The sequence below is a fragment of the Ananas comosus genome, linkage group 9 (genome assembly GCF_001540865.1).
Source record: "Ananas comosus cultivar F153 linkage group 9, ASM154086v1, whole genome shotgun sequence".
Taxonomy (NCBI): domain Eukaryota; kingdom Viridiplantae; phylum Streptophyta; class Magnoliopsida; order Poales; family Bromeliaceae; genus Ananas; species Ananas comosus.
The window spans coordinates 11,552,131-11,565,490 of record NC_033629.1 but is presented as its reverse complement, the minus strand read 5'-3'; the positions used below and the strand labels follow the sequence as shown (position 1 = coordinate 11,565,490).

General features: G+C 32.6%; 1 protein-coding gene across 1 annotated transcript; it reads right to left on the bottom strand.

Moving 5' to 3' along the window:
• Positions 572-4,902, bottom strand: LOC109715076 (GDSL esterase/lipase At5g42170-like). Its single transcript, XM_020239874.1, has 5 exons — positions 4,382-4,902; positions 3,122-3,252; positions 2,513-2,746; positions 1,928-2,189; positions 572-988 (listed from the first exon to the last, which is right to left on the bottom strand). Exons 1-5 carry the CDS (start codon positions 4,668-4,670, stop codon positions 795-797), a joined length of 1,110 nt encoding a protein of 369 aa, XP_020095463.1. The 5' UTR covers positions 4,671-4,902; the 3' UTR covers positions 572-794.

The following is a 13,360-nucleotide window of genomic DNA, read 5'->3' as shown; positions in this document are numbered from 1 at the left end:
TATATATATATATAATAATATATATCATATATTATACTTATGGGCCTGGTAAGGACAAAAGAAATTTTCATTTGGCAATGAGAATCAATTGGATGGTCTATTCTTTATTTAAAAAAAAGAAAGAGAAAAATGGTGAAAAAAAAAAAAGCGGTCAGGGCCACACGGCTCGGTTTGGTCGAATCGGGTCGGCCCGAAAATTAGAGGCGATAAATTCCCACAGAAGGCTTTGATTTTTTCATTTTATCTTTTTTAACTGTCGTCATGGTCTCAGTTCGAGTTGTTGCATTTTGGCTCGTTCTAAGCGATTGTACTCGAGCTCCAATAGCTATAAAGATTTGTCATTTCGGATTAATCCAAATTTGAAGGGCATTTCGAACTAAGAGTATGCGATATGTTTTTTTTTATTTTCTTCTGCGTAAAAAGCTCTTGTTTGGTTGTGTTATTATTCTCTTTTTTTTGTTCTTTTTTTTTTTTCTAAAAGCCATTAATTCTGTACTATTGGATCGATGTATTGAGGGAGCAACTTTTCTATTCTAGTCATTGATGCTAACTTATATAGTACAATTTGACGTAAACAGAAAGAATCTATTATTATATTCTTAAATTTTATTACTGAACAAATTAAGTGGATGTTCTGATTGCAAGCGCTCCTTCATATACTCACCGTCACACTCCATTACATAAAATTTATGCTAAAGAAAAGAGAAAAACGACGACAAGAGATATATGTAATTGCTGCCTAAATAGCGCAAGGAAGAGATCGGGGGAATAATTTTCGACGCATTCGACTCAATCTAAGACAAGGTTTGCGTGTATGTGCTAAGTATGTAGTCCGCGATGATCTTGTAAGCTTTCTCAGTTGGGTGAAAGCTGTCCCAGAACACGAACTTGGTCTCATCAGGACAAGTTGTCGCAGTAATACTATTGCATAGGAATGTGACCTCAATTAATCCTGTGCCGCAACATCCTCTTGTTGATTCCTCAAATCCTGCAATGCAAGCCAAAAAGTTGAAAAGAAAAAAGAGAAAAATAAAATATAAATTGGCGTGTGCCATTAAATAGAGTCAAAAGGTCTTTATATTTGTGAAGTTTCTAAAATACCGTTCTTACATATTGCTGTCACAATCTGCTTTCCAGGGGTTCACCTATTACTGAGCTCACGGCTTGATTTACTGGATACCCTAGACCTAATAAATTTAGTTATTAAGTCTAGCATATTCAGGCTAACCCTTTTCAAGCGTTAATGTTCTCGTCAGGCTCAATGTGCTTTTAAGTTATTGAGTCTAGTCCTCATCGGACTCAATCGCAACAGTCGTATATACAGTCCAAGATTGTTAGGCGATGTGAGTGGCCAATCCACTCTGATACCAAACTGTCACGATCTGCTTCCCAGTAAATCATCCATCACTGAGTCCACGATTCGATTAATTAGGTATTCCAAACCCAATAACTTATAGGGCCTAATCCACTAGACCAAAATGCTATAGCCTAGTTATTGAGTCTAAGACTATTCAGACTTAATTATATACTCCCACACATAGCAATAACTATCCGGTGTGAGAGTATTCTTAAGCCTTGAGGTGTCATAGTTGCTGAGATGTTGGTAGGCATGTATGTAAAATTTTGATTGGTTTATATATGGACGCCACAGAGGGTGACCAGAATATTAGCAATCCTTAAAGGAATTTGTAGATAGGAAGACTAAAGTATAACCTTTTTTTATACTTCATTATGTGGGGTTTGATCAGATTGGTTGGTCATACCAAAAGTAGATATCTACTTAATTTCTAGGCTTAGAAGCTCATTTCTCTTTATGCTGTAGTAGAACCACCATACTTAGTTTACTATTACCCAAGTGACTTTTACTGAACGCAAAAGCAGAAGCACGGTCAAACAAGCACTTGTTTGTTTAAGTAGAAGCACTTACCGTAAGCATAAGGTCTTTGGATGAGGTCAAGTAAGATGTTGTAGATGTCAATGTAGACCAGAATTGTTCCTCTAAAGCTCTCTTCATTTCCCAGCTCGGATATTGTGTTTTGCATCCTGGAGTTGAACAATTGTGCTGCTTCATTACGCCTGGGCTCACACTCTCTCAAAATCCCCCCTACAAGTGTTCTTTGTGAAGGTACACATCCTATTGGGGGTATTCCCCCAAACCATATTTTCTTTGCACCCATTTGTCGTAATTGCTGAGATTTTAAGAAAAAAAAGGGAAACAACAAATTTTCAATTAGTTAATGACAAAGTTATAGTTTTGTTTCTGTTCCACTTGGCTAGTTTTCTTTAATTACGTTTGAAATGATATATCTGGCCATAATGATGCGATAGTTAAGTAATAAGCGTAATTTTGAGATGACGTGACAGCTAAATCAACCAGTACTGAATGAGCCGCTGTATCACTATTCGATCACAAAAATGATTTGGAGTTTGATGGATTGATTAACATAAATTAAAGTTCAGGTGTTCAGTGACCCGAGTAAACTTTTACGGGAAGTTCATGGAATAAATTTACCCTGAGGAACTCTTTAGCTTTAGAAACGAGGAAGTCGACGTACGAAGGGATATCGTAATGTGTGTTTCTGAACGGCGTAGCAAAATAAGTGTTGACGATGTCGTCAGTTCCAGTGGAGACGAGGTACAGGCTCTCGGAGACGATATATTCTGCCCTCTCCTCGCCTGCGATGGCCTTCAATCTTTCCTTATATTCTCCGAACAGTCGGAGTTGCCCAGTCATGGATATAACATTCTGAAAATAATAAATAGGTAAAGATATGTAAACTTTACTTTAAGTCATGTGGAAATTTTAAAATGTTCGCTTGAGCTTCATAAATTTTTTACTGTACTATAAAAAATTTATGTGTTTTTGGATTTATAAGAAGTTATTAGAAAATTTTATCAGAATCAAGGTGCTCGATCGTCAGTATAACATTCTGAAAGATAATAAATAGATGAACAAATGCAATGCTTTTGTAAACAAATACGATATTCTATTATTTTTCAAATATAAATTACTACAGTTAAATGTAATTTGACAAAGTTTTCTAAGAACTTTGGAAAACCAAAAGGAAAGCAAGCAGAATTAAAATGTTACGGGAGTAATTAAAAGTTAATGCATAATTACCGAAAGAGCTGAGGTGAGGGGGTCATATCCACATGCACCAGAAGCAAAGCTAACACCAGTGAGGAGATCTTCAGGTGAGAGATGCACCCAAAGATATGGAGGAAGCAACTCCTTTATACCAAATCCAGAAACTGGAAATTTCAAATTAGGGCACATTTTAGACAGATCATTAAAGAATGTGAAAAATTAAATGAGACGTAGGGCCTCTGGTCCGATTTAAACTCAGTACCTTTTATCCTGACACCATGTTGAAGCATATAAAATATTTATTAAAAATTATATGAAAGGACCGTTATTCTCCAAGAGGTTAAGCTAGTAGAGAATGATATATATATATATATACTAGGATGTTTAACTATTCTATGGGAGCATGTGTGCGTGTATGCGTATGCGTAGAATGATGTGGGCATAGCATTTTCTCATTTGTTACGAATGGTAATTAAATCCTTAAGTTCAAATTTGAAGTAATTATTTTATGAACTTAAGCTCATTATCCTCTAAACTATTGTACAAAGTGAGCACAAGATTACAGGTTATAACACTACAAAAATCCCATTTGTTTTGGCCAATGACTACAATAATATTATTTTCCTATAGTTTGGCTCTCATATGTGCATGCAATATTGCGTAATTTATCCTTTATGAAGAGATATATTTGCATAAATATATCCTACATAATAAAGAGAGAAATGGTCATATACATTTATATATACACACACATATGGATGAGGTGAGTTATTGTTCCTCACATTACGAGGATAGTGCTTACTCTTTTGGTTTTATCTCTTCGTCACCAAATAAGTCTCTAATAAATCTCTCATAGTATGTAATAAGCTTGACTTAAAATTTTTTAGCTTTTAATAATTAACACTTTATTCCTTCTCAACTTATATTATCATACTCCGCATGAGATGTATATTTGTTGATGAGATTTTAAGTACATGCATCGTGTTTGCTCAAGAAGGAGAAGTCCAAAATTAAATTTGCTAAAAGAAAAGGAGAAAAAAAAGAGAAAATTTTTTAGCATTGTTTAGTGAAAGCATGAAGTTGAAGTGAGCTTTCCATTCTTAGTTTGGTAAGCACTAACAATTAATAGTCATTATCGTGAACTTTATTTACGTAGCATTCAATAAAAACATCTTTATAGATCATACGAAAATGACTATTAGCACCTTTCAAAGCTTTAGCTGAGTCAAACAACGAAAGTTAACATCAAATTACATACGTCTCACATTTTTGTTCTCACATAAGTATACGTACCGAGGAAATCAGTTGCGAGCTTTCCATTCGAGAACCTCCCGGTCGGCTGGTGCCCGATGAAATCCTTACCATAGGGCGGGAAATTGCACTTGGCCAAGGTCTTAAGGTGGTTGTTGTTTCCTGGGTCGATGATCGAATCGCCGAACGTGAATATAGCGGGAATCTTCGTCCGATTATTCGAAGTATACCCTAAAATCCTAACAAGCTGAAACATCACTTGAAATAGCACAATGTATTCTCTATGGCCAAAAGAAGCACTCAACGGGATCCTCTTACAACATTCCCCCATTTTCTCTATTCTATATATATAATGTATTATTTGTTGTGCATGCACATTCTAGTTTGGGTTGCTTTACAATAGAAGCATGAAGAGTCCTCCCTATTTATAGGAGTGTATGGCTCAACAATTAAAGTAATGATGAACACAGACAAATTTTAGGGTTGGCAGTTTAAGGCTACATTAATTGATTATAATTGTTTTGTTTCATATATAGTTGTTGCATGTGGCGTAGTCATATAGTAGTTTTTATGTCTATTCACTGTGATACTTTCTTGCCCACATAGAAGTTGAGTTGTAGTGTTTCCGAAAGGATAGGAATTTCCATACTATTACTTTGAGTTTGATAAAGATATATCTGAATTGATGATCAATATTATTAGGCATGATATGCACAATTTGAAGTATTTAGAAGCCTAATTTTTATATTTTTTTCAACATAATGTGTTCAATGTTTGAAAGATGTCAAAATCAACAATTTTGATGACATTTATGAGCTAGTTATAAGTTTAATTAGTAAAACTAGAGTTTCTGGTATAAAGTTTAAGAATCGCATCATCTTTTTGATAATTTCGTTTTCAGCTATATATTCGTTTTCAAACCGTCCAGTCATAAGGTAAAAAAGTAATGAAAAATCACGAAATTTAGCCCTTAACTACTACAAATAGAATTGTAAACTATAGTTATCTAACGATGTCATTATCTGTTCAGATCGATGTCTCATCATCAAAAACAAAGTAAAATCATAAATAAAAAAAAATCTCGGTGATTCCGGAAAGCACTCAAGCTCAACTTTTCCCCAACAGTCTTTTTCTCCTAATCCTTAATCAAGAAAAAAGTACATGTTCATTAATGAGCTCACAAGCTTTATACATTTTTCACAACTACATAGTTTCCTAATAAGTTTATGATTGAAAAGGGAGTAGTTTGTGTGCATAAATAAAATTAGATGACAATGAATGCATAAATGAGGGTGGTGGTGTGTCTCCATCCGGTTGAGACAAAACAACTTAATCAAGAACTAGTGAAAAGACCCGTGCTTCACAGCGGGTGGAAACTGTAGAAGCTACGTACCAATAAAAAATAAAAAGTATTCATCAATAAAAATAAAGAAGGCATCATGGATGGGGCAATTGGCGCGCCGGAATGCTAACCTTCACCTCTAACCCCTATTAATAGTGGAGTCCTATGCTGCCGCAATCGCAAGACGCTGCGTTGCCGCCACTGCCACCGACATTGCCGGGAACCTCATCCTCATTCTCGACTACAGGTTCCAGTACACCACCCACCATATCCGCCAACTCTTCTCCTCTCTCTTTCTCTGCATCTTCGGAAATTCTCCCATCTCCTTCATCTCCAACAAAAAAAAAGTAACAAAAAAATCACAAAAGAGAGAAAGAAGCGATTAAACGAAGCCGACCTCGACGCGACCGTTTACGACGGCGATGTGGAGTGTAGAGAGGAGGTCGTGGATAGTGGTGTGGCGGAGGAGATCGGGATTGACACAAAGGGAGGAGCGGACGGTATTGGCGCCCTCGACTCAGATCGTACCGAAGAAGGCATCAGATCAATTAGTCACCACCAATCTTCATTGAAAAAGACAAGATAATAAAAAGAACCCCAATGAAGAAAGTAGAAGAAGAATCACAACGTATGTGGAAGAAAAACGGTCGCATGATGAGAAAGATAAACTGTTATATGGGGAAAAAAAAACGGTTAAAAAAAGATGACAGGCCGGAAAGAGCAAACTTGAAAATGGAGCCTACACCCAACCTTGAAGGTGGGGCTGCCACATGGATTCTTTTTGTGGATTAATATAGAGTTATAGATAGATTATAGATTATAAATGCTCCATTTAATTCATCACATGCATATCCATCTAATTTGATCATGACACCCTAACTAATGAATTAAACTAGCTACAATATAATTGGAGCATTAATTAATTATGTTTCTTTTTTCTTCATTACAATAGAAGTTATTATAATTAGTAGGGTACGTCGAAGTCCATCTTATAGTTTAATTTAATCCTAACAATGGAACCATCTAGCACTTTTCTGATTTAAAAATCAAATTAATTTTTCTAAATAATTGCATACTTTGAAAACTTCATTTGTTGCATGTTTTCGACAATTCAAATAGGGCTGTAGAGTTATTTTCATTGATTTAGCATCCGATTTGATGATCAATGCAGTAAAAATGACATAGAGCATTTGAACTTTGAGATTTTTTAGAGTATTTTTGTCATTTAGACATGATCTCGGAGTGTTTTTCCCATTTAAACATGATTTTGGAGTGGTTTTTCTCATTTAACATTCAAGTGTAGCTCATGTTAAAGATCACTTTCATGTGATAAAACAAAAAAGTTATATCACTATCACAGGGCGATTAATTACCTTCATAAAGCACACGAGGGAATGAGAATTTGAATGCTAATCCTTTTTAAGTCAAAATTAGTATTAAAACATCATATTAAAGATCCATTTAGATAGAAGTTACACATCAAGTTAAACTTAAACTCAGAATTGTACGATTTTATTTCTCTACGCATCAAAATCCAATAATTAAAGCACAAACTGTAGCCACTTTAGATAAGCTTCTTTAATGCAGTTCCTCAACTGAAATTACAAGCATTAATTATCATTATTTTTACAAAATTCATATGATTTGTATTATTAATTCTAAATGGCACGATACATGCAATGCTGAATTAATTAGTTGGAGCAATCTAATTGAAAACATAGTAAAATTTCCAACCATGATGATTGAGACTTAACATAAAAATCTGCTTGATTTAGACTGAAAACAAACACCTGAACCTCTTTGGTGTTTTAAATCACACACTTTGTGACTTAATTATGACTAATACAGTTTATAATTAGTTTGATTAATAAAGTGTATGCGACATAGATGTAACGCACTAAATGCTTTCATAACCCGTGAATTGAACTGTGCATTAATTTGTTAAAGAGAAATGATTCCGTACTTTATGTTATAAAAAATATAAAAAAATCTTAACCCTTGATTAATGAAGGTTAAAAGTGTTATTTTATTATGTAGCAGATTAAAAGGTTTTTCATTTGAGAGTATTTTTGTAATTAAATTAGGCAAAATTTTAAGAAAGTTTTGATTAGTATCCCAAATTTAGTATTAATTTTGCACTAATTTAAGCATTAATTTAAGATTTGATTGATATCACAAATTTAGGCATTAATTTTGCACTAATTTAGCATTAATTTTAGAAATTTTAGAATTCTTTTTATTTAGGTATTTTTAAATTTTAGAAATTTTAAAAATAGTAATATTTTTAAATATGTTGAATTTAAATATTTAATATTTAAATTTAAATAAGAGGAATTTTGTAGTACTACTTTCACAAATTTAGTGTTGATAATAACGAATTCAACATATTTAATTTGTTTAAGAAACTTTTAAATTTTTCTAGTTTAGATATTAATTAATTTTGTATCACAAACTTAAAAATTTGAATGATAAAAAAAAAATTCCACGTATTTAATATGTTGTAATGTTTTGCACCACTATTTAAATTCAACGTATTTAATATGTTGTAATTTTGAATTTTTCTAATTTAGGCATTAATTTTGTATCACTATTTACAAAAATTTGAATGTGGTAATTGTTGAGCCAATCAGACGCGGACATATGGTACGCCGGTACTCCACTCAGCTTTATTAATTAGAAGCAATTTCGCCGTGCACTAGGAGCATCAGAAGAGTCCTAAACCGCGCGATTTAAGGGGAGTTATAGCAACCGCGAGCAGTTGCAGACAGTTTCGATCGGCTGGAAGTGGTCCGAAAAAATAGGAGTAATGACCGATCATGGATAGGCAATAACTGATTAGTGAGGGCAATCTATAAATAGACCAATAACGCCTTAGAAAAAGGGTCTTTTTTCCGTGAACAGAAGACCACCTTTATTTTTCTTCACATTTTTCTCGCATTCCTTAGGAGTAATCTACTTGTAACCCTTTATTTTCTCGCACTTACTGTTTTTCCTAAGAGTAGTTTCTAAGTTAGATCAATCGAGTCTGTATGCTCCCAGGCACACTCGATCCCTGTATTCTTTCCACTAGCCAGTTTCAATATATTTAAGGGTTTTCAGCTCTTTAAGCTGACCAATAGCTGTGTTTTCATCCATTCGGCTCCTCGGCCGTTCTCAGTTTTTTGTGTAGTTTGTACATTCGGCTCATCTGGCGGAACCGAATCTACAGTAGAGTCTTTGAACTCAGCTGATCCGATCCCTCGTCAGCCAAATCGCTTGATCCAGCCGAAGGACGCAAACTTCGAGAGTCACTATTCATAACCGTTTCGCATCCCTGCACACTACTTTTCGAGGGAGACTTTGACTAGGTCAAGGATCCAGACGTTCGGCTCACAACAGTAATTGATTAGGAATATTGGATATAATTCAAATTTATTCTTAAAATAAAAATTATACATGCTAAAATCTTAAATTCAACATATTTAATATATTTTAATTTTTTTATTTTAGACATTAATTTTGTATCATTATTTTAAAAAACTAGTAATATTGGTAAATATTTAAATTCAACGTATTTAATATGTTTAGGAAATTTTTGTATTCCTCTAGTTTAGATATTAATTTTGTATCACTAATTTAAAAAAATTTGAATTTGGATAAATATTTAAATTCAACATATTTAATATGTTTTAAAAAATTTTAAAACTTTTCTAGTTTAGACATTAATTTTGTATCGCTATTTTTTAAAAAATTGAATGTGGGTAATTGATTAGGAATATATTTTGAAATATTGTAAAGAGGAATAATATTTCGAGTTCGGATTTTCAGGTTCAGGCTAGGGTTCGGGTTTCGGATTTAAGTTGGATACGGGTGTAGATATGATTTTCTAAAATTCGTCGGATTTGGATTTGGGTTCGGGTTTTGGATTTAATAGTCGGATTCAGGTTTTTAAACATCCTCCTCGAATACGAGCCCCTTTACATCTCTACTGTTGAAAAAGAATAAAGATAGAGAGAGAAAAAGAAAACAAAGAGATAAGAGAAATTTGATAATATATTTGAGGAAAAATTACTAAATTATTCATGTATTAACAGTACAAAATATTTCTTTTTGGGATACCTGGTAACCGATATATCTTTCATAGTGACTTGCTATTGCAAATCATAATTTTAAAAAAAATTAAATCTGAATCGTTAAATAGAATTAAATGAATGGTATTGAAAAATAACAAGTATAGAAACAATACTCTTTGTTAAACGCATAATTAAGATCATTGTCCTTTAACAGCTTATAATTGTTTTTTGTATTTTGCAATATAATATTAGAACTAGTGTAGTTACCCCCGCGATACAGCGGATAAATATTATCGAAATAATTATTTTATTTATTATATTGATCATCGATGATAGCCTGAAAAAATAAACCTAAAATATACAATTTATTAAATATGTAAAAAATATTACTCTAACTATAAAATAAAGAATATTAATTTAAATAATCAGCAAGAATCAAATTGGTAAAAGAGCAACAATAACACAAAGCTACTATAACTACTGTAATAGCATTTCCAACAAACCATTACCTGACTCGTTGCTTTCTTGGTGAGGTGGTTTATACTTTTTTTTTTTTTCTGTATCCTAAAAAAATGCAAGTAATTTATTAACTGAAGTAGACACAATGAAAAGAATTTTATCATATCAAGAAGGTAAAGTTATAGCATGAAATGTGACCACTTTCGATCTAATTTTTAAACAAATTAATTGAGCTACTAATACACCTTAGGATAGGTGGATAAAATACTTGACTTGAAATTACAGATTCAAGGGTTTGAGCTTCTGTGGCTTAGGAAACCTACAGACGTCAATGTGAATTATATGAAATACTCTATTTACATTATAAAATAAATAAAAATTAGAGGCGTTGCATCAGATCAGTCTTAGAAATTGCTTCTAATATTTTTTTTTTCTTAAAGAAAAATTAGACGTATACTCAGAACCTACAAAGAGAATGGAAGAGAAGAGCACGATTCAATTTGGGCTAGCTTGATATTTTTTCATATTTATATATTTTGAATCTTACATATATTTTATATCAAATTAAAAATATATATATAATTAGTTATTCCAATTATTCATTTTTTAGCTCCAATCAGTCCGTAAATAACTATTGCCAGTTACAAATAAGGGGCCAAAAAATGATCCAATTCTTATCATATTTTGAGCACAAAAATTTTAGTTGGAAAGAGCCATCAAATTCTAAAAAGCTCAAAATAAATAAGTAAATAAATAAATAAATAAAATCACCACCACGGGCACCGCCACCACCGAGGACGCGATCGCTGTAGCCATAGTCATTGTCGGCAGTAGCACCACCCTCAGCCTTGATGCCGCCCCGCCCTCCCAGCCCCGCATCTCCCATCGCCCTCCGGTCCTCTAATATAAAATTAACTCTTTAAAAATATTTTATTAGGAAGTTGCTAACTCTGGTTATGTTGATATGCTCTAACTTGATAAAGTAATAAGTTTGTAAAATTAATAGATTTGGTGCAAGAAGAAGATGGAGGGATGGAAGTTTATGCTTAAGAGAGAGGGAAGGTAAGGTATACGTTGCAAGGAGAAGATGGAGGGATGGGAGTTAAGCCAAGGGGAAGAAATCATATATGTTAATTAATTAATAGAAGTTTGTGAAATTAATAGATTTATTGTAAGAAGAAGATGGAGGGGTGGAAGTTTATACTTAAGAGAGGAGGAAGGTAAGGTATACGTTGCAATTTATTGCAAGAAGAAGATGGAGGGGTGGAAGTTTATGCTTAAAAGAGGAGGAAGGTAAGACATACGTTGCAAGGAGAAGATGAAGGGGTGGGAGTTAAGACAAGAGAACATGGGCTGAGTTAAAAAAAAAAACTTCTAAAGTAATGTGGTTGTACCACATCAGCAAGATTATTGAGAAATTATATATGTTAAGGAGTGAAAGTTTATGCTTAAAAGAGGAGGAAGGTAAGATATACGTTGCAAGGAGAAGATGAAGGGGTGGGAGTTAAGACAAGAGAATATGGGCTGAGTTTTTTTTTAAAAAAAGAACTTCTAAAGTAATGTGGTTGTGCCACATCAGCAAAATTATTGAGAAATCATATATGTTAATAGATAGCCTATCATCATCAAATACATGAATGCTCAATGCCTTTGGAGGCCTCCCTTTATTTTGGGAGAGTTGTTAGGCTCATATTCACTTTTTTTAAGGATTAATTGCATATTGGTTTTCAATCTTTCCAATTTTTTTTATTTTGATCTCTAATTTTTTTTTTTTCTACAATCAAATTTTCAAATCTCTTACACATTGGTCCCCAATATTTTTACTATTTTTTATTTTGGTCTCTTATTTTTTTTTTTGCAATCAAATTTTCAATGGCGCTATTAAAAAAGATTTTAGAATTAACGACATTATCATCAAATATATGAATCCCCAACCCTTTTGGAGGCCTCCCTTTATTTTGGGGAGTTGTGAGGCTAACATCCAATTTTTAAAAAAATTAATTGCATATTGGTTCTCAACCTTTCCACTATTTTTTATTTTGGTACCTAATTTTTTTTTTCAATCAAAATTTCAAATCTCTTACACATTGGTTCCCAATCTTCCACTATTTTTTATTTTGGTCCCTAATCTTTTTTTTTTTCTGCAATCAAATTTTCAATGGCGTTGTTAAAAGAGGTTTTAGAATTAACAACATTATCCTGTCACCGCCTATTTTGCTCTCTTTTGCATGTCAATTTTAATCCCTAAATTTTGTGTGTTTTTCACTTTAATCCCAAAAATAAAAATTCAAAATTTTGAATTTAATTTGGAATTAATCTTAAAATTAAAATATTTATTTATCTAACTATTTTCTATAAAATACATGACAAATGAACCCTAAAGAAGGCCCTCCTTATTTTGGGGAGCTTGTGGGGCCCACATATATTTTTATTAATGGTTAATTGTACAAGTGGCTCTCAACTTTTGAACTTTTTTTTTATTATTTTGGTCACTAATATTTTTTTTTTCAATCAAATTATTAATCCTCTTGATTTCATTGCGATTACGTCTCAACCGTTAAAAAATATGTTAAAATTAACAAAATTATCATGTCAGCGCCTGCTTGGTTTTTTTTGCATGTCAATTTTGGTCTCTAAACTTTGCATATTTTTTACTTTAGTTTTCAAAAATAAAATTTTAAATTTTAAATTTAAATTTAAATTTAGAATTAATATTATAAAAAAATCCCTCCTTATTTTGGGGGGCTTGTGGGGTCCGCAAATATGTTTAATTGCACCATCGGTCCCCAACTTTATAATGATTTCAAAAATTACGAAAATCATTTTCTAGAAGTTTTAAATACTCTAGATTATTTTTGACAGTATGGATCGTCGATTCGAAAGCTCCATTATCAAAAACAACTTATGAGGATGATGGACTCTGTACTCATAAGAGTATATAGAGTGTAGGATTACTATACTCTTATGAGTATAGAGCCCTTCGTCCTCAAGCCTACTATTTTTAGTGTTACGATTATTTTATTATTAAACTTTAGATTATTAAATTAGAAGTCCGAGAGGAGTAGTCTTTATTACAAAATAAATACTAAAACAAAATATTATTAAAAATATAATATTTAAAATAAAAATATTGTTGAGAGTCGAGATCTTGAGTGTGACATTTAAAAG

Bases quoted from the DNA above. Each gene is read 5' to 3' on its own strand.
- LOC109715076 (XM_020239874.1), bottom strand. From the start codon at position 4,670: ATGGGGGAATGTTGTAAGAGGATCCCGTTGAGTGCTTCTTTTGGCCAT. The intron at 2,190-2,512 runs GTAAATTTATTC...TTAAAATCTCAG, and splicing joins AAGCTAAAGAGTTCCTCAGG to CAATTACGACAAATGGGTGC. The intron at 989-1,927 runs GTAAGTGCTTCT...CTTGCATTGCAG, and splicing joins CCAAAGACCTTATGCTTACG to GATTTGAGGAATCAACAAGA.